Source organism: Rutilus rutilus, assembly GCF_951802725.1.
Source record: "Rutilus rutilus genome assembly, chromosome: 4".
Lineage (NCBI taxonomy): Eukaryota > Metazoa > Chordata > Actinopteri > Cypriniformes > Leuciscidae > Rutilus > Rutilus rutilus.
The window spans coordinates 20,610,342-20,637,989 of NC_140212.1; the positions used below are offsets into that span (position 1 = coordinate 20,610,342).

The 27,648-nt window shown below is 37.1% G+C and overlaps 1 protein-coding gene across 1 annotated transcript; it reads right to left on the reverse strand.

The window, feature by feature from the left end:
- cerk (ceramide kinase) lies at positions 1-27,144 on the reverse strand. The gene is made up of 13 exons (XM_084406334.1): positions 26,781-27,144; positions 17,248-17,376; positions 16,983-17,105; positions 15,416-15,541; positions 14,612-14,678; positions 12,881-13,026; positions 9,952-10,026; positions 7,917-8,069; positions 7,727-7,832; positions 6,895-6,965; positions 5,091-5,296; positions 4,290-4,516; positions 1-745 (listed from the first exon to the last, which is right to left on the reverse strand). The coding sequence occupies exons 1-13, from the start codon at positions 26,929-26,931 to the stop codon at positions 658-660; spliced, it is 1,668 nt and encodes a 555-aa protein (XP_084262460.1). The 5' UTR covers positions 26,932-27,144; the 3' UTR covers positions 1-657.
- Positions 27,145-27,648: the final 504 nt, after the last annotated feature.

Below are 27,648 nucleotides of genomic sequence, written 5' to 3' on the forward strand. Positions count from 1 at the left end.
CATCTAATATTTATTTTATTTCAGATTTGTTTTAAATACCAAAAACATTTTTGATTCTTTTTTAGTTAACAATAACAACATTGCCAAAAACAACAACATTTGTTTGGAACTTCTTTAGTAAATGATGTCAGAATTTAGATTTTTATTTGTTTTACGAACACAAACCACAACCTTTTTTTGGTATACCATTATCTTATTCGGCTGACCACCTCGCGTGCTTTATATCTAGACAAAACAGAAAAGGTGCTACCAAGAGGAATGTTTTCATAACCAAAAGTTCACAGTTCCAAGAATTTGACTTTGGAATTCAATTAACGCTACTCTCAAGACCAGCTTGATCGCGGTGGAAGACAAACGCTGACAATTGGAAGCTGTCTCACATAACAAGAGATATCACCAGCAACTTCAAGGACTTCAAGGGTTGAAAAAAGCAATAACAATGCCTAGCTGAAACAGCTAATCCTATCCGAAACAAATCTAATACAGCCTGTATAAAGATGCTGTTGACTCCAGCTCTGTGTTTCCAAAGCATCTTCACGAGGATTATCTAGATATAACAGCATGCCATTGTTGCTGAGCTGAAGGTGACTCTTCCATTCAAAGAATCTCAATCCTTCATGTTCCAGCTTGAGGTTTCTTAAGTGAATTTATGGAGATCTATATTGCACAGTGAGTGTACGGGTCCTCAAACACCGGCTGCTCTTCGATTCCTCTCGCGAACAGTGTGATCAACTGGCAGTGGACCCTGAGATAGAGAAAGAAAGAAAGAAAGAAAGAAAGAAAGAAAGAAGTCAAACAAAATGCAACCAATTCACTGGAAAAAAAACAACATGATAAAAAGCAGCCCCGGCATATTGGAAATGTGTCCCTGAGGCGGCATTTCAGCTAAATGTTATTACGTTTACACACTTTGTGACACATTCAAAGTGAGTGGTGCTAAAAGCCGGATATGTTTGAACGTGAATCTGGCAATGTTTTATTATGTTGGTTGTTTGTACATACTGAGAGGCAGTTTGTGAAAGAATTGGTGTGAGGCAAAAGAAATCTTGGTTTAAGCATAAACTGACTTACATTTTATTACATTTTTCAAGACTTCATTTTACATTTAAAGTAAATTTATCTTGATTTAAACATTTAGATATTTGTATTGGAAAAAAAGGACAAATACTGAGAAAGATATTTATGTTTTGCAATCATTGCAACATTTAATGCCATGACTTTATGAATTTAAGACTTTCTGCTCTGATTTAACACCATGTTAAGGCCTTAATGGGTGTAAGGGCAAATTAAGACTTTAAGACTCGCAGAAACCCTGAAGTATAATGGTTCGTTCAAATCTCTGTTACTATTTGCAATAGTAAAATTGATGCTTGCTTTAGCAAACACCACTAATACGTTGTGTCCTGGAGTAAAAAGAAGTGCGAGCAAGGGCTGGTAAGCAATAAATGCGTTGTCGTGTTGAGTAAAAAGTTTTGCAGTTAAATGCATGCGCTATTAGGAGGTTCTGGGGCTCTTTAATTTCCTCTAATTCCACTCAATACTCAGGAGGTGAGTTCAGTGCCAGGCGATTGCCTCTTTCGGCCGTGGTATCATCATCAATTATCTCAACAGGTTATTTGCTTACTCATTCGAGAAACAATTACTGAAGCTGAAAATGGAATAAATGAATGGACTTCTATTTTAATTAAAGGAGGTGAGCCTTTAACAGTGAGAGGGCCATTAAATTAGGAGCATTTCATTGCTACGCATTGTTGACACAGAACAATGGGGCGTGAAGGAAATGATGCGTTCGGGCGAGCTGTCATGCTGTATCGAGGAGGAGAACTCCTCCTCAGCAGGCACAATGGAGGGAGTTTTTTAATTTTAATAGCGTCTTTTGCACAGGCTCAGAACACAAAAGTCCATTTATTTACCCTGTTTAGTATGCTAGTGCTGAGACAATCTGGTGCTCATGAGACCTCAACGTTTAAACTAAAGCTTTCATTAATCGACCGTCACTTCAGTGAAGCATGTTCATTTTGAGTTGGAGGAACATTTTCTGAAAACTGTTCATACATGGTGACATCTCTTAGATTTATGAGGAAGTCTCAGTGTGAGTGGCAGGGATGTCCGCACCCCTTCATTACAATGACAATTAGAACTTGCTTGAAGTAATTAGTGCATTAAAAATATAATGGCACACTCTTTTCTTTTTGAAACATGGCACGGTGAAAGAGTTCTCATTTTCACCGCATGCACCTTTTAATTTTTGGTTATTACGCTGTCAGAAAAATTTGTACTTTTAGGGTAAAGCAGCTTGTCACTTGGGCAGTGCCTTTAAAAGGGACACTTAAGGGGCGTTCGCACAGAAGGAACCTTTTCATAGTTCCTGGAACTATTGCCGGAAGTACCCGGATTTTGACGAGTTCGCACCGCAGGAACTAGGAACGATTTTAGTTCTAGGAACTCCTTTTGAAGGAACTAATTTAGCTCCTACTTCAGAGTAGGGTCTAAACCAGCACTATAGGAACTACCAGTGACGTTAGTGTTCGCTGATTGGCAGAACGCACGTGAAACACACAGATTATAGCCTATATATTTACTCCACAAACTAACTCTACGAAAATGGAAACAGTGATAGATGAGCCTCTCAACCTTTACGCTGAGGAGAAAATTCAACGCAACTTTGAGGGGACCAAGAGAAGCATGATTATGTATTTCTGCTCAGCTAGCAACACTGGACGTTATCCACACGGCATACGCTAATACCAATGCATATTGTGTCTACTTTCTATGTATAACAGTTCTATCTAATAACGTATTAGAGAGGACTGTTAGACATATTGTAAACGAATGAACACAGAGAAGGCAATCAATAATAATGTGCTCAGGCTATGGCTGGCGTTCTCGGCGCCGTCAAAATCAAAAGATCATCACTCATCAACCAGGCTCTTATTAATTGTTGTTTATTCTATGTTCTTTTATTGTGTCTTTTACACAAGTAAGTAGTTCTAATGTTCAGTTAAATCATTTGTTTGGACATTTTTTTGGACCCTTGGTCAATTATATTTCGAAATAAATGGCTAGCCTACCTAATCCATTGAATGGCTAGAAGACATTAATACATTTAGAATACGTAACTACGCCTGTGTCTGCTGCACGTGTTTTGAGCATGAGCCGCACACACCTCAAAACTATAATGTTAACCTTGCTTAATTGACCATCGATACGTTTTATTGAATAAATTATCATCATCTAGCCTACAATTAATTGCTTGTTGATTAATCGTTAATATAAAGACTGTAGACGTAACATTTATCTTTAGCAACACTGTGAAAGTGAAAGGCACATAGCCATAGTATAAACTGTGTAACCATAGACTATAAAACAATGGACGTAGTGTCCGTGACGTCACCCGTACGTTTCTGAAGAGCATTTTTGAAGCCCATAGTGGGCGGAGCCGGCCGTAGCCATCTTGGTAGCACGTCACTCCCGGATAAACGAAAATGGGCAAAGAGGTGGGATTAGCTGAGGTGACGGCTAACAGACAGCAGACAAGCTAGTAGTGACAGCAGAGACAATACACCTGTCACTCAAGTGGCCACGCCCTTAATTATGCAGAACTTTAAGGCTTAATATAATTTAAATGGATGAGTTATAAAAATATTCACCCTCCTCACAGTTGTCAAGAAGGGCAAAATTAGCTATATAGACCAAAACCTTAGCAGGCTGTAAACACATTTTTTTCTGCTGTAAAGTTGGGCATTTTAACATGCGGGGTCTATGGGATTGACTCTCTTTTGAAGCCTGTCTCTAACGGCCAGTCGATGAAATGCAGATTAAGTCACTTCCGTGTTAGATTCAAGAGAGAGACTGGAAGGTTGCCGCTTGGTATAAAAATATATTTTTTTAAATGAATTTATCCACTTGGGAGATCGTCTTCAAAAAATGCTGCCTCAGTGTGGCAAAATGTACAGAAAAAGTTGCGTTTCCAAATGTATCTGGATTAGTGTATATGTGGATTAGAGTATATTATGTATCCTTAACGCAAGGTACTAAAAGTGTCACGTGACCCAGTTGTCGTATTTAAACTTAAGGGGAGGGGAGTTCAAGGGGTGTGTCTTGGTAGAAGTGTTCGCAGTTCAAACAGTAGAGCATAGCGATGGCTACACAAGATCACGGTTTCAATTCACAAATGCATGAATTCATAAGCAGGTATACTCTGAATGCAATGCAAGTCGCTTTGGAAAAAAGTATCCGCCTAAATGTAGACGTAAGAATTGGTGAATCTGGACAGGGGTGTGTCCTACCGGACTTGAATTGCAGTGTATGGAAGGATCTCTCCATCACAGTTCCAGTTGCTCTGGGAAGGCATACAGCCACATGCTCTGTGCTCTCTGCAGATCTGACTGAGGAATCGCTTGCCTCCCGCTCCGCTCTCGCTCTCTCTCAGGTCCACTTCGGAATCACACTCCTGATGTCTGGGGGTGAATCGGAACTGCTTGACCCGGTACACCTCCACAAAAGAGTGATCAAACTGTTCAAAGAAAAAGGGAAGAACAAGTCAAATATCACTAAACACTACCGTTTCAAAAGGTTTTTTTAAGAGAGGGAGTGAATAATACTGTCATTGAGCAAAGACATCTAGGGGCATTTGAAATGTGGACTGTTACAGTGTTCCAATGCTAATGAATTTCTATGACTTTTCCAAATATTTGTGATTACTAGGTAAAGATAGTTTTGATAGAGATTGTACTCCCAAAAGAGCCATCTCTAGACATTTTAATATTTTAGTAGTCAAGCATAAATAGAAAAAGACTAGACAAATTGCCATGATTTTCAAGGTTCTCCATGACCATGGGAACCCTGCTGTGATAACGTACTTCAAAGAACAAGATTCCCTGCTCTTAATTAAAAATACATATGAATCTATATTAATACAACATGTATAGTAAGCATTTGGTGGACAGCGGGGATACTTTTTTGAAGTGTGTTGGTTAAAGAGTGCCGTTTTTTTCCCAGGCTTTGATTAAAAAGGAATGGATTTGCTTCGTCTCTCTCATTAAACCAATAATTCTACTGATATTTTCTGTTGTAGATAAAGCAGGTACCTGGTCATCCTTATTGGTGTGCCGCAGCAGATGGCGCAGGAAGTCGATTCGGGAGCACTTCCTGACGAGGATGAGGTCAGTAGTACCGTCTGCAAGGTGTGCTGACGGCGACAGACCTTTAGGACTGCGAGGACACGCACAACTCATGCTGGCGGCATTGATGGCCAAGAACTTTCCCCTGATAACCGTCCACGTGTCCCGACACTCTGAAAAACAACAAGATCATGTGAGACTTCTAGTATAGTAAGCAGTTTTTAGGGGTAACGCAAGTTAAGTAATCAGATTACTTTTTTCAAGTAACTAGTAAAGTAAAACATTACTTTTAAATTTACAACAACATATCCGAGTTACTTTTTCAAATGAGTAACGCAGGTTTTCCCATTTATTGACTGGCATCTCTCCAGTCTCCATGTTGAGAGGAATCGTGAGTAAGGGCAGAGGCTGTGTGTGTTTGAACATGACTAGACTAAATGTGAGCATGAATTTACTCATCGCACTTGCACAAAAACAGATTCAGTATTCCTCAATATGGGGAACAATCAGTGAAATGCAAACCCAGAATATTACGCAAACCTGCAATAATCAAATACGTCAAATAATACAAATACACTATGTATTTAATCTCACTTTATTAACCAATGTCTTTGCTGCTGACCTTCAATGATCCCATTTAACCATACCAATAAGCAAAAATGACTTTAGATAAAGATCACATTTGTGTTTAATTTGTTTGTTTTTATTGCTGAAGTAAGAGAGTTGAACTTTCTTCTCGTGTCTACACAGCTGAAAGGTTTATTTGAGAAACGCCCTCTGCTAGGAGTGAATTTGCATTTCCGTCAGCCTGAGGCTTATTCAATTCACTTTTGAGGTTAAAGGGCCTTAACATTTGGCAAAAACATATTTGTTATTAAAAAACAAACAAAGATGCCCAGCCCAGGTGAGAAAAAGTAATGCAAAAGTAACATAACTTTACATAAAAAGTTTACTTTAAGGAAGTATGGCAATATTGTAACAGATTACCTTTAAAAGTAACTTTCCCCAACATTGATAGTAAGTGTATTCTCTGACCATCTGGATAATGAATGAATTTCTATTATTTGGATTAAAAAAAACTAACTAAATAAAATCCCCCAATATTTTCAGCTTTTCCAAGACTGTGGGTGGCTAAGCAACAACCCAGAACACCCTGAAATCTCAGAACACATTAGCGATAGTTTTCCACAGGCAAATCACTCATATTTTAAATAGGAAAAATGAAAAAGAAAGTAAGGTGACTGTAAATCTCAAGGCATGTATAGCTGTGACACTGGCTCACTGATGAAGGGCCCTTGACTCTCTTTGTCCTGTTTACATCATTCGTCCCACAAGAATCTATTTATGCCATGCGGTCTAAAAGCATTCAGGAAATCATCACGCACAAATGCCAATTTGGGACTGTGAGGGCAGAGAGTGTGTCTCTGTAAACAGCACTTATCAGTGCTCAGGGTAAACACACAGAATGCTGGGTAACGGAGGTGCCAGTTGTTCGGAGGCTGCTGTGAGGCAGAGATAATATGCTGTGTGTGTACGTGTGCACTCTCTAAATGATCAGCCGGGCGGCAGCTTGAACCATTTGGCCTAATGTTCACAAACAGCGTGCCAGTCGAGCCGACAGATGGGGGCATTACAAATCACGGCTGAAAATGCACTTTGTTGGCCTGTACTGTGGGTGGGCGCATTTACCACAGAGCAGATATGAGACTTCCTGTCAATGCCCGAGCTCAGTTAAACATTGGCATAGAGAGTATTCCCAAACGCTCCTCACCAGCATCAGAAACACTGTCTTCATCTTTGCTGACCAGTCTGTCAGACGAGGTTTGCCGACAGATACTACACCTGCAAGTCAAACAGAAAGAGGTGTTGCCAACAGAGAAGAACAAAATATATCCACAAACGCACTTCAAAAATGGTTATATATATATATAAAATCATTTTTATAGTGTGTTTGTATACACATACATATCGAAGGAACAATCAATTTAACCAAACATCAATTATAGCCAATTATATCCAAAATGTTTAACACACACAAGTGCATTTCTATTTTAAACTAATCAAGTCATATGGTTTAAAAATATAAGTAGGAACAATGATATTTAGTCGTTATTTTAAAATATTTAGACTGTATTTAGGGATCAGCCTTTTTTTTTTTTTTTTTATTCAGCAAAGACTCATATTGATAAAAAATGACAGTATAGACATTGTGATGCATGTAGTTAGATTGTTAGACATTATGAATAGGATACAAAATAAAATGTATCTCGATTTCCAACATTGATAAAAACAAGACATGTTTCTTGAGCATCTAATCAGTATAATAGATTGATTTCTGAAGGATCATGTGACACTGAAGACTGGAGTAATGATGCTGAAAATTAATCAGCACAAGAGAGTTCTTAAAAAACATTTTTTAAATGTACCGTCTCCAAACTGTAGTGTATAATTATCACCAAGCCCTAGTTTACAATAACATCATGTTTTGTCAATCAGTCATGACTAATTTTACATGTTCTGTCATGTTGTGTTCATGTTTACTCCCTGATTCATATGAATGGGATTGTATTATGACTAAGCAAAAGACACAGTACATCATTTACCCAGACAGACACTGCATTTTGTCTCTTGGAGTTCCCAAGTTTCCTTCAGCAGGTAAGAAGGACACGGTTCCCTCATAGTAGCGATGTGACAGAAACGTTTTAACACCTGTGGGAGAATAAAAAAAATCCATTGCAAATTGCAGACAGACAAGAAATGCCTATTTCAGTCTTGAGAGATCTTCCTGCGTACCTGAGATATCGTAACGGGCCGGGCCCATCCAGCGCTTCCTCTCGCTGTCTGTCAGCACGTCTCCGTAGAACCCGTAACCCAACAGTGACACAGAGTAACGCAGGAAGCTGTCTTCATTGTGCACTGAGCAGATGTCCATTGGCTGAGAATCACCTGTGGTAAAAGTCAGGATGGATTTCAGGAAACACAAACTGATGACGTCAGTATTCTGTGCTAATATGTCACATCTGAGAATAGTGCATATTACTGTAAAATTAGATCTCTGTCTCTCCAAAAATATATTCTTAATAATTATTTTCAACCTGGTGTAATGCTTTGTTTGGTAAGAAGTCTCTTACGCTCAATCAAGGCTTCATTTATTTGATAAAAAAAACGTACTGTGAAATATTATTACAATTTAAAACAGCTGTTTTATATTTTAATATATAGTAAAGTGTAATTTATTCCTGTGATCAAAGCTGAATTTTCAGCACCATTACTCTAGTCTTTAGTGTCACTTCAGAAATCATTCTAATATGATGATTTGATGATCAAAAACATTTCTCATTATTATCAATGTTGAAAACAGTATTTACATTTTTATTTCAGGATTCTTTGATGAATAGAAAGTTCAAAAGAACAGCATTTATCTGAAACAGAAAGCTTTTGTAACATTAAACACTACAGTTCAAAAGTTTGGGGTCAGTAAGAATTATTTTATTTTTGGGGGAAAGAATTAAAATAAATCAATATTTTATTCATCAAGGATGAATTAAATTGATCAAAAGTTACAATTAAGAAATGCATAATGTTACAAAATATTCTATTTCAAATAAATGCTGTTCTTTTGAACTTTCTATTCAAAGAATTCAGATTTTTTTTTTTTTATACACAACTGTTTTCAACTGATAATAATAATAATAATGAATGTTTTTTTTGTTTGTTTTTTTAGCATTAAATCCACATATTAGAATGATTTCTGAAAGATCATGAAGGGGGTGGATTGGAATCCACAGCTGCTTCAATGTATATGTAATGAGTGATTATAATCAAGGTATTAATCAATATTTTCCTTCTAAATATCTCATGAGTTGAATGACTTCTCTGGAGATTTTACTTTGTTATAGAAGTTACCAGTGTGATCACTGAAATGTTCTTTTCATGTATTCTTTAATGTCTGTATTTGATATCTGAATGCAGTAACAGTGCTTGCTCATTTAGCCCGGCTTCCAGAAATGAAATAGGGACTTGTTTTGTGTTTGAGAAAGGTCTTCAACGTGTTAAAACAAAGGGGTCATTGAAGCTAATAGTGTAAGGGACCATTTCTTTGTTAAAGCATTACTTTCCAGTTAACTAAAGTGTAGCTCTCCTTGAGAGAAAGAACACATTATCTTGATGTTTTGAGAGGACTCTCCTGTTTATAGTTAGAGCCTGGCCAAATCCAACCTTGGAAAAGCTGTGTGTCGGTGTGTGTGTTAGTCTTCTTGGTTACAGGTTAAGGAACCACTGGCATTATTGGAGATTTTTTTTTTTAATCATATAAATGCAGCCTTGGTGAGCAGAAGAGACTTCTTTTAAAGACATTAAAAAACTTACGGATCCAAATATTTTGACCGGTAATGTATATTTATTCAATTAATATGACAATTAAACACATTTCCCACAAATTATTAAATTGTAAATTATTTATATTATCATAATATTTGCTATTACAAATCACTGAATCAGTGCTTGAAATCAGTTTGAAGTCACAAGCCAAGGGAAGATATGCTCTTAAAAAATATATATATATAAAATATAATAAAATATTATTATCTCTTTTCATTTGGAACTTGGTGGACACGAACCGAACAAAAATCTTTACAAATGATTGACAAGTTGCTCACTTTAGTTAAAAACATAATAGCAGAATCTCTACTAGTTGACACATTTCTACCCTTGCATAATATATACTGTCATACTGCTCAGCCCTAACTGCCTAATGCTATAGAGAAATTCACATAAATATAAGTACTATATATATGTATCATAGGCAGATATGAAGATGCCCACTTACCCACAACAATGTGAAGTGCTGAGGTGACAGGGTCATTTGAGCCAGCTGTGGCGTAGCATACACAGTCAGTCGAACCTGTTTCAAAAAACACATTTCATGGGTCAGGGGTTCAGAAATGGCCTAAATCTATCCTCTCATAATTCACTCTGAAGGTTAACGTATGAAAATCACACTTTTCTTTTTCAATTTCAGAGGCATACGGGGGCAGCCGCAATCTAACCTTCAATTGTGAACGCTAACCAAACATCACAAGCCAATGGAGGTTTTGCTCCATTCAGCCCTTGTGAGAATAAAGTTTTGCGATCTTGAAATGATTGTAGCTGAAGCATTGCAGGGCACTGTTATATAGAGAGATGAGATTTCAGATGAGTTCAGCCCTCTTTCTATCTCTTATATGCCGGTCTGTTAATCTAATTCCTCTTCCTCAAATTGCTTATATATAAGCATGAGGCTGAAGGTTTAAAAACACACCGACTGCAAACGTGCCGGACTAATTAATTCACATTTCCACTGTTGTTTTCACGAAGGGGACAAAAATAAAATAAACACTGTTTTTGAATTGTGGATCAATATATATCATGATAAAACCATACAGTGGCAGGTCCATTACACAGTGATATTATTAGATACCATGGTACTTTGATATACAGACCCTTTCCAAAAAATTTGAATATCATGGAAAAGTTTATTTATTTCCTTAATTCCATTCAAAACGTTAAACTTCCATAGATTATAGATTCAGGGCCCACAACTAATATATTAATATTAAATGCTCATGTAATTGGAATTAAATAATAAAAATAAACAAATGATCAATGTAATCATTTAATAACATTTTTTAAAATATACTAAATTATTTAAACAATCAAATCAAGAAAATGTCACATGGAAAATGTAACATGGAATTATATGTATTCAATTATATTAAACATTATAAAAACTTGGTATTACCCATATATATATATATATATATAACTCAAAATATGTGTCAAAAAACGGCATTAGAAATTTTAAAAAACTAAAAATCCCATAGTAACAACTTGGTACATGGTAAAATCATGGTACACGGTAAAATCATGGTACACATAAAAAAGAAACGGGGTATTTCCATGCTAGATGGCCAAAAAACGTTATTAACATGATAAATGATGAAGCTTTCATCTATTAGACATTGAAGTCAAAGGTGTGTCTCAAATTCCCCTGTTGCTCAGATCAGTTGTCACCAGTGCAAGATAAAGGACCAGGAGATGTTCTTGGAAACTGTCACTTGTCCTTGCGTGTCTGGACAACGTGAGATAAGGCCATAAATAGACAATTACACACGCTGATAACGTGACTGCTGATAACAACATGGACTCTTAAGGGTTCGACATTGTCAGGTTTATATGGCAAACAGTAATATCAGAAAACACGATTCGATAGGCCACAGTCATTAAGATATCAATTGTTGTCAGAGCTTTTGTAAAGGCGTCTACTTATTCTTCTTGTGCTCGCTGAGGCTGGTCATTTATTAATAATGTCTGGGGTCAGTGATATCTTTTGGGGGAAAGTGTGTATATTGTCAACATTTCTGATCCAGGTAGGATACATGAAGTGCTGTCTTAGGGCCCGTTTACTTCTGGTCATAGCTGATCTTGAAAAGCCCTCTGAAACGCATTCGAGAGGGATTTAAATCTGATCGCTCAATTCACTTCAGGAGCAGGTTTGAGATGCATTCCAGGTGAAACTGGACAAGTTTAAATGCATCTGGTTGTTGAAGCCACATATGTAAAGTTTCCTCCTTCCAAAACGGTAAAAAAAATTAAGGGTCTGAGAGTGTGTCCTGAGTATCTCTTCAGCAAGCCGACGCGAAAACTGTGTAAAAAGGTCCTTAGGGTGTCAATCAGGATGCATGATATGAACATTTTGGCCGATACCGATAACCGATAATTCTTTATATTTGAAAGCCGATAAATCTAAATCCAAATTTTTATATAATTTTTGAGAGCCTGATTACAAAAACAAAAGATTCATCATGTCCCAATCACACAATTATAACGATGTTCTCATTATAATTTGATGTAGATTATATGACAGATTTGCGCTGCATGTTGCACTTACAGTAACTCTATTTTCCTTTTTGAAGTGATTCCAATCATATTTCAAGCAATTCAAAACCATCATGGCGAACAGTACGCATCTGAAGAGTCTCAGCTGAAGGAAATAATCCATTATTTATCGGCTTTAATATATTGGCCAAATTTTCTTTGCAGCCCGATAACAACAATAAAAATGAACATAAATCGTCCGATACTGATATGATGGCCGATATATCGTGAATCCCTAATTAAAACGTGAGAACTAGATGGAAGATGCAGGAAAAAAGATATTTACATAAATAAAAAAAATTGTGCACACAGAATGCAACGACATGTTTTGTGTGAATGGCTCACTAGAATTGATCTAAAAATGCCTTTGTATCAGGAGTGCACCTATGGTGTGGAAACATGCTCTCTAGGCAGCTCACTAGGTTTTGAAAGAGAGCTATAATCTCCCGCCGTTCTCCTCCAGTATGCAGCTGTGCCCATGAGCAGGTGTAAAACTTACAATGACTTGGAAATATCTCAAAACAAAATGTAATAGAACCGTGAGCAACAGGTATTTCCAGGAACACTGCCAAAGAAGTGATGCGCATGAAAAAGCAATGAAATTCATGCTGAAAAACTGTCCTGGCTGCACAGACTCTGAGATTTGTGACTGTAGACAGGTGATTCCCAGTCCTGGAGCATCACCAACAGTGCACATTTTGGATGCCTCTTTAATATAGCATACCAGATTAAACCCATCAGCTTGTTAAAAGAGTGCTCATGAACTGAATAAGGGACAGACACAGGCATGTGTTGGGTATGTGCTCCAGTACCAGGATTTGGAAACTCTGCTGTAGACTAACCTGAAGGAATGATGCCGATGCGAAGTCCACATGGAACAAGGGTCTCCTCCATGGAGTTCTCGTCTACACCTGCATCTCGCTGCATACGGGAGACGAGGCCATGCATAATTTCGCTGAACATGCCATCTCCTCCTACACACACCACACTGCAGAGAAAAACACTGATTTGTTTAAAACAACAGTATCTGTATTGAAAGATAGGGGCTTTTGCACCGGGTAGTTCTAGGAACTAGCCACCAGGACATTTTCTGGTTGCACTTAACTCTTAAGTGACGTGAGCCACGCTTGTTGTTGTGACCTTTATTTTTACGCCGCTGAGAACGCATTCTCAGTGTTCATTCGTTTTCGATCTGTCTAACAGTCCTTTCTAATACATTATTAGATAGAACTGTTATACATAGAAAGTAGACAGTATATGAAAAGGTATTAGCGTATGCTGTGTGGTTGATGTCTAGTGTTGCTAGCTGAGCAGAAATACATAATCATGTTTGGCTTGGTCCCCTCAAAGTTGCGTTGGATTTTCTCCTCAGCGTAAAGGTTGAGAGGCTCATCTATCACTGTTTTCCATGTTCGTAGAGTCAGTTTGTGGAGTAAATATATAGGCTATAATCTGTGCGTTTACTCAGCTTTTTAAAAATGGCGGGTGCCAGTGTTTCGTGAGCGTTTGGCCAATCATCATACACTAAAGTCACTGGTAGTTCCTATAGTGCTGGTTTAGACCCTACTCTGAAGTAGGAGCTAAATTAGTTCCTCCAAAAGGAGTTCCTAGAACTAAAATCGTTCCTAGTTCCTGCGGAATGAAGGAATGTTCCACACGGCCATGTTGTAATGAAAATATTGCTCAGGTAAGAGGTCAACATGCTCCATCGGCCAAAAAGCAGCCAATGGAGTCCGACTAGTGCCAACATCGCAAAAACTGGGCTGACAAACGCACAACAATGGCCTGACTTTGACCGATCGTCAGCTTTGTGTGTCACGGCCTTAAGCACCGACTTTGGTACTACATTTTTTTTTTTTTTTTTCTCTTTTAGTGCTGTTGAGCGGAATCGTAAACGCCTCTGATTGGCCATTGTGCTCACGCGCTGATCAAATATGTCTGTGATTAGCTACCATGATCAACGCATGGGAGCGTTTGAGAGCACACGGAAGTGTTTGAAAGTTTTTTTTTAAACGTGAGCGGGAGCTTTTGAAAGCCAATAGATGCCTGCTTTCAAACTCTCCCATCTGTATCATGTAAGCGCTCGGTAAAGAGCATTACTGATGTATATTTTCAACAAGTTTTTGAAGCGCTGATCATTGTAGCCAATCACAGACATATTTGATGAGCGCGTGAACACAATGGCCAATCAGAGGTGTTTACGATTCCGCTCAACAGCGCTCAGAGCATCACATTTTTTAAATTTCAGTACTGACTTGGTACCGAAGTCTGTACTTTTGACAGTACTGCTAAAAAGTACTGGAAAAAGATCCAGACGCAACAGTCAGAGTTGTTTTCTGAATCTAGCCTCTGGCCCAGGTTTGAAGCAGCATCCATGTTGTCATCACCAAAAGCCACTTTGCTTTAAATTGTCATTTCCCAAGCTGCCCGCCGTCATCTGCCGCAGTGCCAGACCGATGTGCATTGATGTGCAAATGTTAATCTGAGCTTTGCTGCAGAGGACGCTTTCCTCGCTGGGCAAATTAAGAGTCGCCGCACAGCGACCACGATCTCCCAGCAGGATGCCCACTCACCCATCATACTTCTTCAGATCAGCCTCTGTCTTCAAGTGGTCCCTGGCATGATTTGCACGCTCTGTAACTATAGAAACAAAAGGGAAAAGCCATTGTTAACAGGGCGATGACAGCGAGGCTGAGCAAAAGGGGGGGGGGCATCATTATGTTCATCTGGCAGTTAAATTGCATTTTTCTGCTGGCTTGATGGAGACCATCAATCAGCTGCATCAAATGATAAAGCTGAAGTCATGGTAAAAAACAATCCCTGGTACATTTCATTACCGGTTCTTTACCATCAGCACTGATGTAAAACCGTAACTCGGAGGGATGTGTTGAAAATGAATGGGGCCTAGGACAGAGCCCTGTGGATCACGTTGATGATATATGCCAAAGGTGATGTATGGAGCTTATTAAACCGTCGGCAGAACATCTTGTTTGGCTCCTCTAATGATTTGGTTTGAATGGTATTTGTCCAGCCAGACATGTACTTTACCATTTACGAAATGTTCTCATGGCCGTAAAAAGAAAGACCCTCAAGCAACTGCTGAGTAAGCCTGTAAGCCTCAGCTCTAACAGCCAATATTCACACCAACCCAGGGTCTTCCTCTCTTTCAAACTTAATAAATAATGGATGTCTTCCTATGTTTATCGACTATCACAGTTTGCATTATGTCCAGCTCGGGTGATAGATGGCGCTGTAAATAAAATCATATTCCTGGGACGGGTTGGCAGGTAGGGCCATTTGCCAACGGAGATCTATTGCGAAGCATAAAAGCTCATTTTTTATTTAAATGTTAATGCAGGCAGCTGACAGGCACTCACCAATCACGTCGGTGGAAATGGTAGCCCGGGAAAAGATGGGGGCCACTTTGTGGTCGTAAATCTGCTTCCCGCGTTGTTTTCCTCCGTAGGGGTTGATGTACACCAGCAACCTCTTTGGTCGATTGGCTGTGGAATTAGAGGCGGGCAGAGCATTAAAAGTGAGTTGTTTGACAACGGTCTTTCTAGGTTGTCAAAACTACTTCATTTCTTTTGACAAACTTCATCTGACTCGACAATACAGAGAAGACCAAAACTGCACTTGTACATAGTACTACATTCAAAACACTTCGAAATGTTACTTAGGTTTTATTTTTTAAATAAATATTCTGGGTTATTTTAAATGTACAATTATTATCCCGGTCTAGGATTTAGGCACAATTCAATGCAAATTAAACTGCACTAAAAGCAATTCAGCAAATCAGAACATAATTGATTTTGAATACACAGGTGGACTACGATTTTTGGACTGAGCTACAGTGCACAGAACAGCTTCAATAGAAACAGAGCAACTAACAAAAATGCCAGCCATCTTGAAAGGAAGAGAGTTATCATTGTGTTATGTCAACAAGCAATTAGTGTCCATAATATATAATACTAGTTATGTACAGTACCAGATGTGTGGCAATAATTCACTCTATAAAAAAATAAAATATATATATATATTGTTTATGGTAAATTTACACATAATGGACACTAAGCAATGAATACTTAACCCTCTAGTGCTAGACCGAAAAATGTTACGTTTTGTTTTTTTAGATTTTATTTTCTTAATTGGAATGGTACAAAACTTGGTAAAAGTTTTGGCACTTGCTATATGAACACACACACACACACACACACACACACAAAAAAAAAATCATGGACATGATTCGAAAAGGTTAAATGGTCCTGTAAAAAATAGTCACACTTGTGATCCTTGTGGTCAAAAATGACCGCAGTGGAAATGAACGGGAGACACATTTTATCTAGTGAAAACTTTTGGTACTGCAGCCAAACAAAATCTTACTGAAAGCTCTTTTTTTTTTGAGATATCAAGCTCAAATTTGGAACACAACTGGTTTTGATTTTCTTGCAGATTTAGAGTAAATGTGATTTTGAAACTATATATTTCATATACAAATGTAAAATAGTATTTTTGTGCATTTTTCATAACAATTCTGTAACTTTTTTTTTAAGTTCACTTTTTTAAACTTTTTTCACTTCAGCAATAATCTGCCAAGTGTCGTCTTTGAAAAGAGATCAAATTAAGTCTGTGCTCTAAAGCATTCAAGATTTACGACAGTTTAAGTTGGAAATTGAATGTTCAGGTCTATGCTCAAAAAGTGAATAAATGGATTATAAATACAGCGTAAAAATAATTTAGTATACAAAAATCACCTAAAAATACACTATAATAAAAAACATTATCAAACTAAAATATAGTACATTCATTTCATTGACAAAAAAATGTGAGGAGCCCCAGAGTACAGTGGTGTGAAAATCACCAACCTATAACAATAACTTATTTTGTTTGCTATAGTTTATTTTGTAATAGAAAATGACCCAAAAATTAGTAGTAAGGACGTACTCAACAATCCAAGCTGCTCCCTAATAGTTTGGACCCAGAGCAGACACAGGGATTGATCAGAGCAATGGAAAGTCACGTTGCTGCACCGCCAGCAGTGCTGCCTTGTCCTCTCTATGTAGAACACTGCAGAGAAACACAAAGGTAAAAGGTGACCTGTATGGTCAAACTTGTTCTGATAATACACTCACAGCACAGAAGATCAAACTTAATCTATGTATTCCCCTGTTATCATGGGCCAGATTACAGTCTGATTAGGCGGGTGTACCTGTGAAAGCGTGCTGGCAGTCCACTGGGCTCTGAGGAACCTTCTGCCATTTCCCAGTGTCTTTACAGGGAGAGTCATCTTCCTTTTCCTGAACCGCTATAATCTCACACACGGGAACACAGTGACTACCTGTGAATAGAAGATCATTGGGTCACATTCACATAACATGAAAGATAAACACGCATAACAAAACCTGCTATAAAACCTAAAAAAAAATGTAACCTCATAAGTGACAGCGTCGGTTTAAATGAGCTTTTATTTTTATATTTTCAGTCATTATTTTAATTTTAGTTTAAGTTTTATTAACTTTGTCGTGTGCTTTTATTTTTTACTAGTTGTTTAGATTAAATATTTTTTATTGTTATTTCAGATTAGTTTTAGTAATTTAGTACTTCAACTTAATTATTTTAGTTTTAATTTCAGTTTTTAAGTTTGATTCCAACATTAACATGCTGCTAAGCTAAAGACAAGAACATTTGATAAATAAATAGGAAAAAGAGACAACACTAACAAATATTGGGTGAAAGCCCATTTTAATTAAGTATCCGAAGTGTGAATATTTGAACTGACAATGAATTGATTGGATTCATGAAGCATTGCTTTGACATTTAAATTATTAAAATGGAATTTAAATTATCGAGTCAACAAACATTTGAACAGATTGTATATCAGACTGTACATTATTTAGCAGTTATTGTTGACTTGGCATCTATCAATGGATATTAGTCAGAGTAAAAGCTTATATACAGCTTCTTATAATACAAGCATATTTCATTTTTGGCAATGAAAACGAGGCTGGGTTTTTAAAAACAAATTGGTGACTACAAACTGTCATTTGATTTGTTTTAGCATTTGAGATAGATTATTATCCAACATAAGCAATTTACAATTGAAAAGTCATATTTCAAAATCAATGCAGATTTTTGTAAACATGAATTTGTACATACCTTTTAACCGTTTATGATGCCTTTCAGCAATTTATTCTAAGCTAATTTCGCTCAAATCATCTGCTGTGTTTGAAATATATATTTTCAATAATGAATTTTTTATATGATTGCAGAAAATGCTTTAGAGACTTCAGTTTGCAAAATGTGAGCTTTGAGATTTCTTGAAGTCGACTGCTTCATTTAGTTTGCTTTGCACTAAAACACTATGCAAATGTCAGTTTCCATCATCTCTGTGCTATGGAAAATATCTCTAAACAAATAAGGTTTTTGCATTCTGACGGATTGTGCCCAAATGAGTCAATCTCGTGTTGTTACATAACGCAGGCGTTCCAGAAAACCCCTAAGAGAGGAAGTTAATGAGGTCTGACCTTATTCAAAAGATCAGAGAGTGATGTGGATTAGAATAAAGTGTTGCTTCAGAAACTTTACTTAATACCCAGATAAAGCTCGGGTAATGATTTATCTTCATTAAAACTTCATCACACATTTACATGAGACATAACAAGTGCATTTCATTTTTATACAGCCTAATGAAACCATTCATACGCCCAGATGTAGCCATAAACTTAGCATCATAACATGGACACCACAACCTGATAAAAGATTCATGATATTTGCATTAGGGGGTTATTGTATAATGCATGAATACTTCATGAGAAGAAAAAAAAAAGCTGAAATGTAATGTGCTGCAATAGAGTTATAGAGTTCATAAGGGACACTAGATGCTTGTTGCATGCATTCTTGGCTTTCTGCCGATGTTTTAGCATCCGCTGACCAAATATCTAAAAAATAAAAAAAGGCACACAGGGTTTGAAATTCTTCAAGATACATGTCTGGTCACATTAGCCAAATCTTACATATACATATATATACACACTCTTTATGGTAACTTTGTTTGCAGGGTTCAATTACAGTACTGAATGCTTGATGAAAGCAGTCAACCGCTAGCCTGGAAATCCAAACCTAAATCTGAAAGATTAATGGCCTGGCATCGACTAATGAAAATCGGCCAGCTCAAGGGGCGGCACCAAGCATGCATTTGAAAATCTCACTGCACGCAATTGGATAACACTACGACCAATCACAACAATAAACCCCAGCTACCAGCGGAGCTAACCGGTAGATTATACTCTTACCGTATCCGGTCGGCAAAACAACAAAAACGTCCTTGTAAAGGAACGATTCGAGCTTTGTCTTCTGTTCCCGTTTTAGATAAAAAGTCAAGTCTAACTCGTTCATTGTAGCGGCCAAAGCCGTTTCAAACAACTGGTGTTCATCCATAGCCATCTTGCGATGTTTACTTTGACTTTGACGTCACATCGCTGTCGTCATCTTTAGCTCGCCTCTGGCCCGCCTATATCAGATAACCCGATGTGATTGGTGCAGCTCGGATACAAGGGCATATTTAATGAGCATCATTACTCGACGCCAGAGTAACTCGCTGAGCAAATTCATCTTGTGCTCTCGCGAGAACTCTGGATTTTCAACCGCATCATTTGGTTAAATATTGAGAAAATGGAATGAGTATAAAATGTGTCATTTTGTAACAAAACCAACTTACATTGTCTTGATCAGATCATTTAAAATATATATTCATCTCATTTCATTCATTTCCATTACAACTCTCCCAAAAACACCATGTGTTTAATTATATCAAAAACCAAGCAGACACTCATTTTGTTCTCATTTCCACGTTAACTAGTGAATTGTGTTAAAAAGAGGCAGTAAACTTGGAGGGGATAGAGGAAATACCACTGAACAATAGTTGACATTCCAGGGTTCCTTGATCATATCACAGCTCTCATAATGTATTTGGCAGACAGACTAACATCACAGGCATGTAGAACTACAGGATTCCACAAACCGAGTTTAGTCAAATAAGGTTTAGTTTGCTGCCCTCAATCAAACAGCATCGTTCCGTTCCAAAACCTAGTGATCTACTTACCTAGACTGTATTTTTAGGCATCATAGGCTCTTCCAAACAATAGGGAGCAAAATGATGCAGCCTTATACAGCACTATTCTTTGTGGCTAATGCACAACTTCAATGCATTTCTGCTAAGTTTCTAGTAATTCTGTTGACATATTATTACCTATTTTATATTACCTTTTAAAATCATGCTGAAAATAGATTTATTTGGATGTTTTATGCCATGTCAGCATCTAAGATTTTATGGGACAGGGAAAAAAATATATATTTAGGGATAAACAATTTTCATACAGAAAGATAAAATCTTTCCAATAATTAAAACCATGGTATACATGATTCAATTCTAAACTCAAATGATTTCCATCATTGCATGGCGTATACAGTTATACCTCCCAGGCATGTTTGTTATTAATATCGCAAGAAAACATAACTCTGGTTATTGCAGTAGCACCAGTTGATTATTGCACAATTATGACATCACACGAGCCACAAATTAATGTCTTGAGGGCTGCGTGTTTAATACAACTAGGCTAATGGAAACCTCAATTTTATGGCAACAATTTGAAATAACAATCCCAGTACATGTGCATTACTTATGGATTCTGATGCAGATCATGTTGCGGAATATGGCTCTTATCCTTCCGGACATCTATTACCATGGAGCCATGAGTTTGGGACCAAGCATTTATACCCTTCTTGCAAACCTCTGAAGCACAATGTTTGACCAGCATAACACACCATTCATTCATCCAAAGTGACCTTTCCAGCAAAACCAAACATTTGTTTAGTATGAAAGGGCCCTCTACAAATAACGTCTTTTGTGTCCCCACTACTTCAGTTACGTGGATTCTGAGAAAACAAACTCATGGTGAAAGGGGTTAGATTACATGGCCGATGGACATATACATCACACACTACAGCCAATGCTGACACAAGTCACACTGGCAGCCTGAAGCTCTCCACAGTGAAAATGAAGTAAAAAAAACAACACCACAAAACATGTTCTTCATGTCTACATGGCAATAAAACATTTCAAAGTGTTAGAAAAATTTTATTTGCAGTCAAGTGATCTGGATGTTTTTCTCCAGAAACTACATTTTGGAGACCAAAAAAAAAAAAAAAAAAAAAAAAAAAAAAAAAAACACACACACACACACACACACACACACACACACACACACAAACACAAAAAAGCAAAACATAGAACAAAAAAGCAAACCACAAAAAAGCAAGACAAAACAAATAAGACAAATCAAACAAAAACACAAAATAAAAAAGCAAAACACAAATCAACACAAAAAAGCAAAACACAAAAAAGAAAAAAAGAAAAAAAAGAAACACACACAAACACACAAAAGCAAAACATAGAACAAAAAAGCAAAACACAAAAGCAAAACACAAAACAAAACAAAAGCAAAACAAAAATACAAAACAAAAAAGAACAAAAAGGCAAGACAAAACAAATAAGACAAATCAAACAAAAACAAAATAAAAAAAGCAAAACACAAAAAGCAAAACACAAATCAACACAAAAAAGCAAACCACAAAACAAAAACAGAACAAAAAAGCAAAAAAAAGCAAAACACACACACACAAACACAAAAAAGCAAAACAGAACAAAAAAGCAAAACACAAAACAAAAAAGAACAAAAAAGCAAGACAAAACAAATAAGACAAATCAAACAAAAACAAAATAAAAAAGCAAAACAAATCAACACAAAAAAGCAAACCACAAAACAAAAACAGAACAAAAAAGCAAAACAAAACAAAACAAAACCAAAAGCAAACAAAATAAAAACACAAAACAAAAAAGCAAGACAAAAAAACTAAAATATATTTGGGCACTGATGACAAAAATGTAATTTAGGCAACTGGAATCGCTCTCACCTCTCATGAGCAATAGTTTTGTTCGTGTGAAATCCTTTAATTAAACTACGACCGGGCGCCTTGAACTACCTTAAACAGGGTGGAAACTTAATTTCATATGTGTCACGGCCCTGAGGAAAACATCCATCAAGACCTTTAAATAAAAGCCGGCTTTGTGTAATGTATCTTAGTACTGGAACTGGAATTCACCCAGTTCTCAACTTCTCCTCAGCATTCACAGTGTTATGTTTCCACGGCCTTGCTTAGGTGAAACCATTTCAAAAACTGGATTAGGTTTGGACTTAGGTTGTGGCGTTTATGGTTCTTTAACAGGGACGCTTTTGAACATGTTCCAAAGGTCAAAAGATGCAACCTATTTTTATGCAAGATATCAACCACTAATGTTATTACAAACCTGTATGAATGGGAACATAAGATTTTTTTTATAGCATCTGACTCTGATAAGACTCTTTTATAACAACGGTTCACTGTATGTCAGGATTCCTAATGATTATTACTGCCCAGTAAGTCCATCTGCCATTTAACAGGTATTATTTTTGAAAATGCACAATCAAATGAAAATACACCATTGAGATGAGGGTTTTTTTCAGTTGCAAGGTTATGTTATAATTGTGTAAGCTTTACTCCTGACTATTAGCAATTTGTTTCATTTATGTATTATACTTATAACTTTATTCATTTTCTTTCTAAGAGCAGAAGGTGAACTGCAGCATGTCTTTGCTTTTTGTATCAAAATGGTTTTAAACTTTAACTGATTGGCATTTTACAGAGTAATCTGGAAAGGTTGTGTTTTTGTGAAGCATATTATTTGTGGTCACTCTTCTGACCATGTTGTTCTTCTGAAAAGGTCTAGGATTTTCCCAGTGTAGCCCGAAAAAAACCTGTTTCATGTTAAATGAGAGAGATTTTCTGAAAGCAATGATTAACAACCCAAAACCTGGAGGTTAACATATGATAATTCATGACAGACATCTAAAGATTCATTAACAATCCCAGGCATAACCCATCAGAAATGAGAGTGTGTGTAGCAGACAGGAGAAAACACACAATCCAATTGCTCTAGATCAGTGACCTCCTCTGACCTTTCAGCACAGTCTGAGAACTCAATACACAGCTTCACTGTAACTGAATCTGATGTTATTACCAGCCACTGAGTGTATGGAAAGAAAAACTGAACCCACTTTATATTAAGAGGATTTAACAATATGTGCTAACATTTAAATTTATCATTTGATAAACATTTTTAGGTTATACTTATATTTACAAAATACTGATTACACCTAGCCTGGCTAACGTCAGACCACTTTCTCTTTGAGACGTGGTCTGGATACTACATGTTCATTTTCTCGTATTTGAGGCGTGGTTTACGAATGCCCAGAGCCGTTTATTGGGCGCTACAAATGTCTATCAAATGCGCCTGTACGTAGCTTATAGAGCACCACAGTCGGTGCCGGAAGTAAAAATTCAATACAATTTCTCCATTGACAGTTGGAATATAAGCCATAAAAACGCAACTATACATGGTAGACTTAAAACCAGCTACGGCTGTACTAAGCGATTGTATATGCTCATATAACCACCAAAAGTTCATGGGGCACTAACCTTGTTTTGGGATAAATGCCTTTTATTTGCGATGTCTTGGAGAAGTACTTCATTACCCACAATCCTGAACAATCCCACAATCCCACAGTGATGCATCTGATTGGTGGAGCTCGTGTAACTGTCTGGTTAAAATTTTTGATGACGTATTGTCGACAACTTTACAATCTCCACTAGCTATTCTTTTCTTCAACTCCTCAGCATCCATCTCGACGACTGCAAGCAGATCGCGCGCGCGGTTATGATGAATTTTTAAAAGTGGAAGTAGCCTAACGTTATAGATCCTGGGAGGGGTGGCGCGTCGGCACAAATAAACTGATGTGGATTTTAAATTATTTTATCAACTTGAAATACAGGCATATTTTTGTAGATGTGTTTGCTTGCTAAACTAAATATGCATATATTTTTACGTCTGTCATGTTGGATCCATAGATAAACAAACTGCTTCGGTGTGTCGCATATACTTCGTCATCGTCTTGCTGCTCCCTCCCCGTTCTGTGATTGGTTCCCTATTTCAGGGGGAAAATTAGCCCATGGTAGCCAGACCATGGTAGCCAGAATAAAATCGCGCTGCTCAAGGCAGTATGGGGAAACCCAGGCTAGATTACACCTGTAATTAGCAAAAAGTGTTTTGTAATACAACATGAACACAATAAGGACATTTTACCAAAACTTTTGTTTTTAAGCAAGAAAGAGTTAATGACACTTAATATAAAGTGGGACAGAACATATTTCTGTAAATAAAATGATGCAAGTATGGACCTGCTACTGCTAATAGATACACATACACTCTACTGTGAGCATGTAAGATAAGATATGCTGCTGTATAAATAGACATGTATACATAAATCCCGTAGCAGATCTAGGCAGGTGGAGCTGGGGGAGGAGGAGGGGTTCAGAGGAACTGATGCAGGACTAGTTTATAGCAAACAATGAACCAGACTTTTTAAATGTTGAGCAAGCAATCTCATTGGCTGCCGGATCAGCAGAGTCCAATCAGCTTGTGCCATGCCAACACGATCTCATGAAAGTGCGTATCTATAGCACGAATGATATTTCTCGTATCATTTATAGGCCAAAACGAGTTTTTGCGTTCAAATGAGACGCATTGTAAACCCCTTGGGTAGGATTAGGGATGAGGAGGGCGTGCATATTACACGCCATAAAGTGCGTATCATATGCACGCGAAAACTCATTTTGGCGTATAAATGATACGAGAAATATCATTCGTGCTATAGATACGCACTTTCATGAGATAGGGCTCGCCATGCGGTAATACATTTATTTGTCTATTCTCTTGGTGCTCTTAAGGGGTGGCCCACTAAAACATTTTTAAATCAGATTTTAAAATGTGGGAGATCATAAACATGATGATAAAGTCATAGATTTAACAGTTTTGTTCCTATAGTGTGCAAAAAACAGAACAAAACACACAATTCACAAAAGTCCCGACTGTGAACACAGGAAATCTCACAAAATCTCTTGTGATCAAATGTGACTTTAAATTAAACAAGACATGGCGGGCGATGGGCAAAAGGAAATGGCGATAATAGTGTGATACGGTAATCTTATCACAATGAGCCTGATTATCTCGAAGTGTGTGGGTGCCTTAACTAATATTAAAGTTCATCACAGATTTTCTATTACTGACCTGAAACTAGAATAAAAAAAATATTATTTCAAGAATCTTGATTAATGAGGCTAAATAATGGCTGCAATTGAGGTCATATGTGTTTGGACAGAACGCAGCATGTTTGGGCCTAGACAAGTTACTAGGAAGCATGTTTAGAGTGTCATAGGCATTTTCTGAGTCAGTAGTGTTTTGGGCATAGACCTGCATTTCTGTGGATCATACATCGGATCATTTCTGGCCATTATTTATGTGTATTGAGTCAGTAGCAGTTATGCTACGCTCGAAATCAACAATGTTTCCGGGCATCACAGAAGTGTTCCTAATTCAGCAGCAGTTTTAGGCAGTGTTGGGGGTAACTCATTACAAGTAACTTGAGTTACGTAATCAGATTACTTTTCAAGTAACTAGTAAAGTAACGCATTAAAATTTACAACAAAATATCGAAGTAAGTTACTTTGTTATCCCATTTATTGACTGACAGCTCTCTTGTCCCCATGTTGAGACAAATCGAAGCGCAGAGGCGCTGTGAGTAAACATGATGGTTATTGTAGTTCTAGACTAAATGTGAGCGTGCATTTACTCATCTCACTTGCACAAAAAAAAAAAGATTCAATATTCCTCAAAATGAATAAAATCTGTGAAATGCAGAATCAGAATACTATGCAAACCTCCAATAACTAAATATGATTAATAAAACATACATCATTTTTATGCATTTAATCTCACTTTATTGACCAATGTACTTGCTTCTGACCTTCGATGATTCAGGTAAACCATAAGCAAAAATTACAATATATATATATTTTTTTGTTTTTATTTTGTTTTAAATTTACATTTCCTTCTGCCTGAGGCTTATTATTTCACTTTTGGTGTGAAAGGGTCTTTGCATTTGCCCCAAAAAATAATTGTTTTGTTATAAAAAAACAAGCCCAGCCCAGGTAAAAAAAAATACAAATTTAAAAGTAGCGCAACGTTACTTTTCTAAAAAAGTAACTAAGTAACACAATTAGTTACTTTTTAAGGTAGTGACGCATTATTGTAATGCATTACTTTCCACAGTAACTTTCCTCAACACTGGTTTTTGGCATTAAAGCCACAAGCTGAGTCAGTAGTGTTTGTAGGTCATCAAAACTGGGTGCTAGGTCAGCAGTACTTTTGGGCATCACAGACGTCTTCCAATCAGCATCCATTGTTAGAGTCAGCAGCATCATCATACAAAAGTTCTCAGTCAACAATATTTACTTTGCAAAGTGTTTGACCATTCATATTTCTTACACGTTTTTCTCTAAACTTTTCCACAACCCCTCCTAGCACTCCCTTGGTCCCCGGACCCCAAGCATCATTTTGGGGCATCACAGTCAGCTGGCCCAAAATGCTGCGTACTTTGATTCTCTGCCCTATAAGATGCTCTAAACTGCGGTCTACTAGGTAGGCAGCTCTGTTTGCTTTGAGACACACGCCACTAGAACAAACAAAAGCAGCGAAAACGCATTGTATATCTGTTATAGTGTTATAATTGTATTAGATGTGTAACTCACCAGCTTTGACAGATCCATATATGGTGCGTCCGGTGTGTTTTTGGCCGATTTGTACGTCTTTCCACGCGAGAATCGCGCAGTTTAATGTGACCTCATATGGTCTGCGTTGAACAGACAGCTCAGAACACAACAGACGCGGCTGCTTCTCCATTTCTGCTCTTAACAACACAAACACGTTAGTTATCTCACTTTCATCTTCAAAACGGGGTTATACTATACGAGCCGACGCTTTAAATTATTATAAAAATGCTACAATGGTGCTCGTTGTCTCCTGAGCAGTTTGGCTACATAGCGGTTTTCTCTTTCCTGACAAAGTGGGAGGAGTTTAGAGATATGCGTCACTCATAATTCCATTGTAGGAGGGGCGATGTGGGTGATTTACATACTTTTATAAAGTCATTGACATGAAGAAGCAAAGTTTTGATTTCTCTATCTCTAAAGTAGTGGCATGATGTGGTTTCCATCCATTTCCAGATTGTGACTAGCAACAAGGAAACAAATAATAATATATATTTTTTTTTTTCTTCTGATGAATCGTTTTAAATGTACCGTACTGTACTACTTACATTTAATGTCACTTTATTTGTTTATTTATTTGTTTGTTTGTTTCTGTCTTTTTTTAGACCCTGACAACATCAGTACTCTTTCACTTTCATCATATATAGAACACTTTCAGTTTGACCCAAACAATAAATTATGAAATTGTTATTCAATACTCATCATTTTTTTATCATTGAAAGGTTTTTTTTATTTTGCCTAATGTTTTTGTTTTAAATCATTTTCATTCGTTTAGACATAAATTCCCTAAACAGAAAATATTTTTAAAAGCTTGTGAAGGAACTGAGAGGGAACTACATTTCCACTTGTG

Bases quoted from the DNA above. Each gene is read 5' to 3' on its own strand.
- cerk (XM_084406334.1), bottom strand. From the start codon at position 26,931: ATGGAGAAGCAGCCGCGTCTGTTGTGTTCTGAGCTGTCTGTTCAACGC. The intron at 17,106-17,247 runs GTACACCCGCCT...GTTTCTCTGCAG, and splicing joins CTGCCAGCACGCTTTCACAG to TGTTCTACATAGAGAGGACA. The intron at 746-4,289 runs GTAGGACACACC...TCTCTATCTCAG, and splicing joins TACACTGCAATTCAAGTCCG to GGTCCACTGCCAGTTGATCA.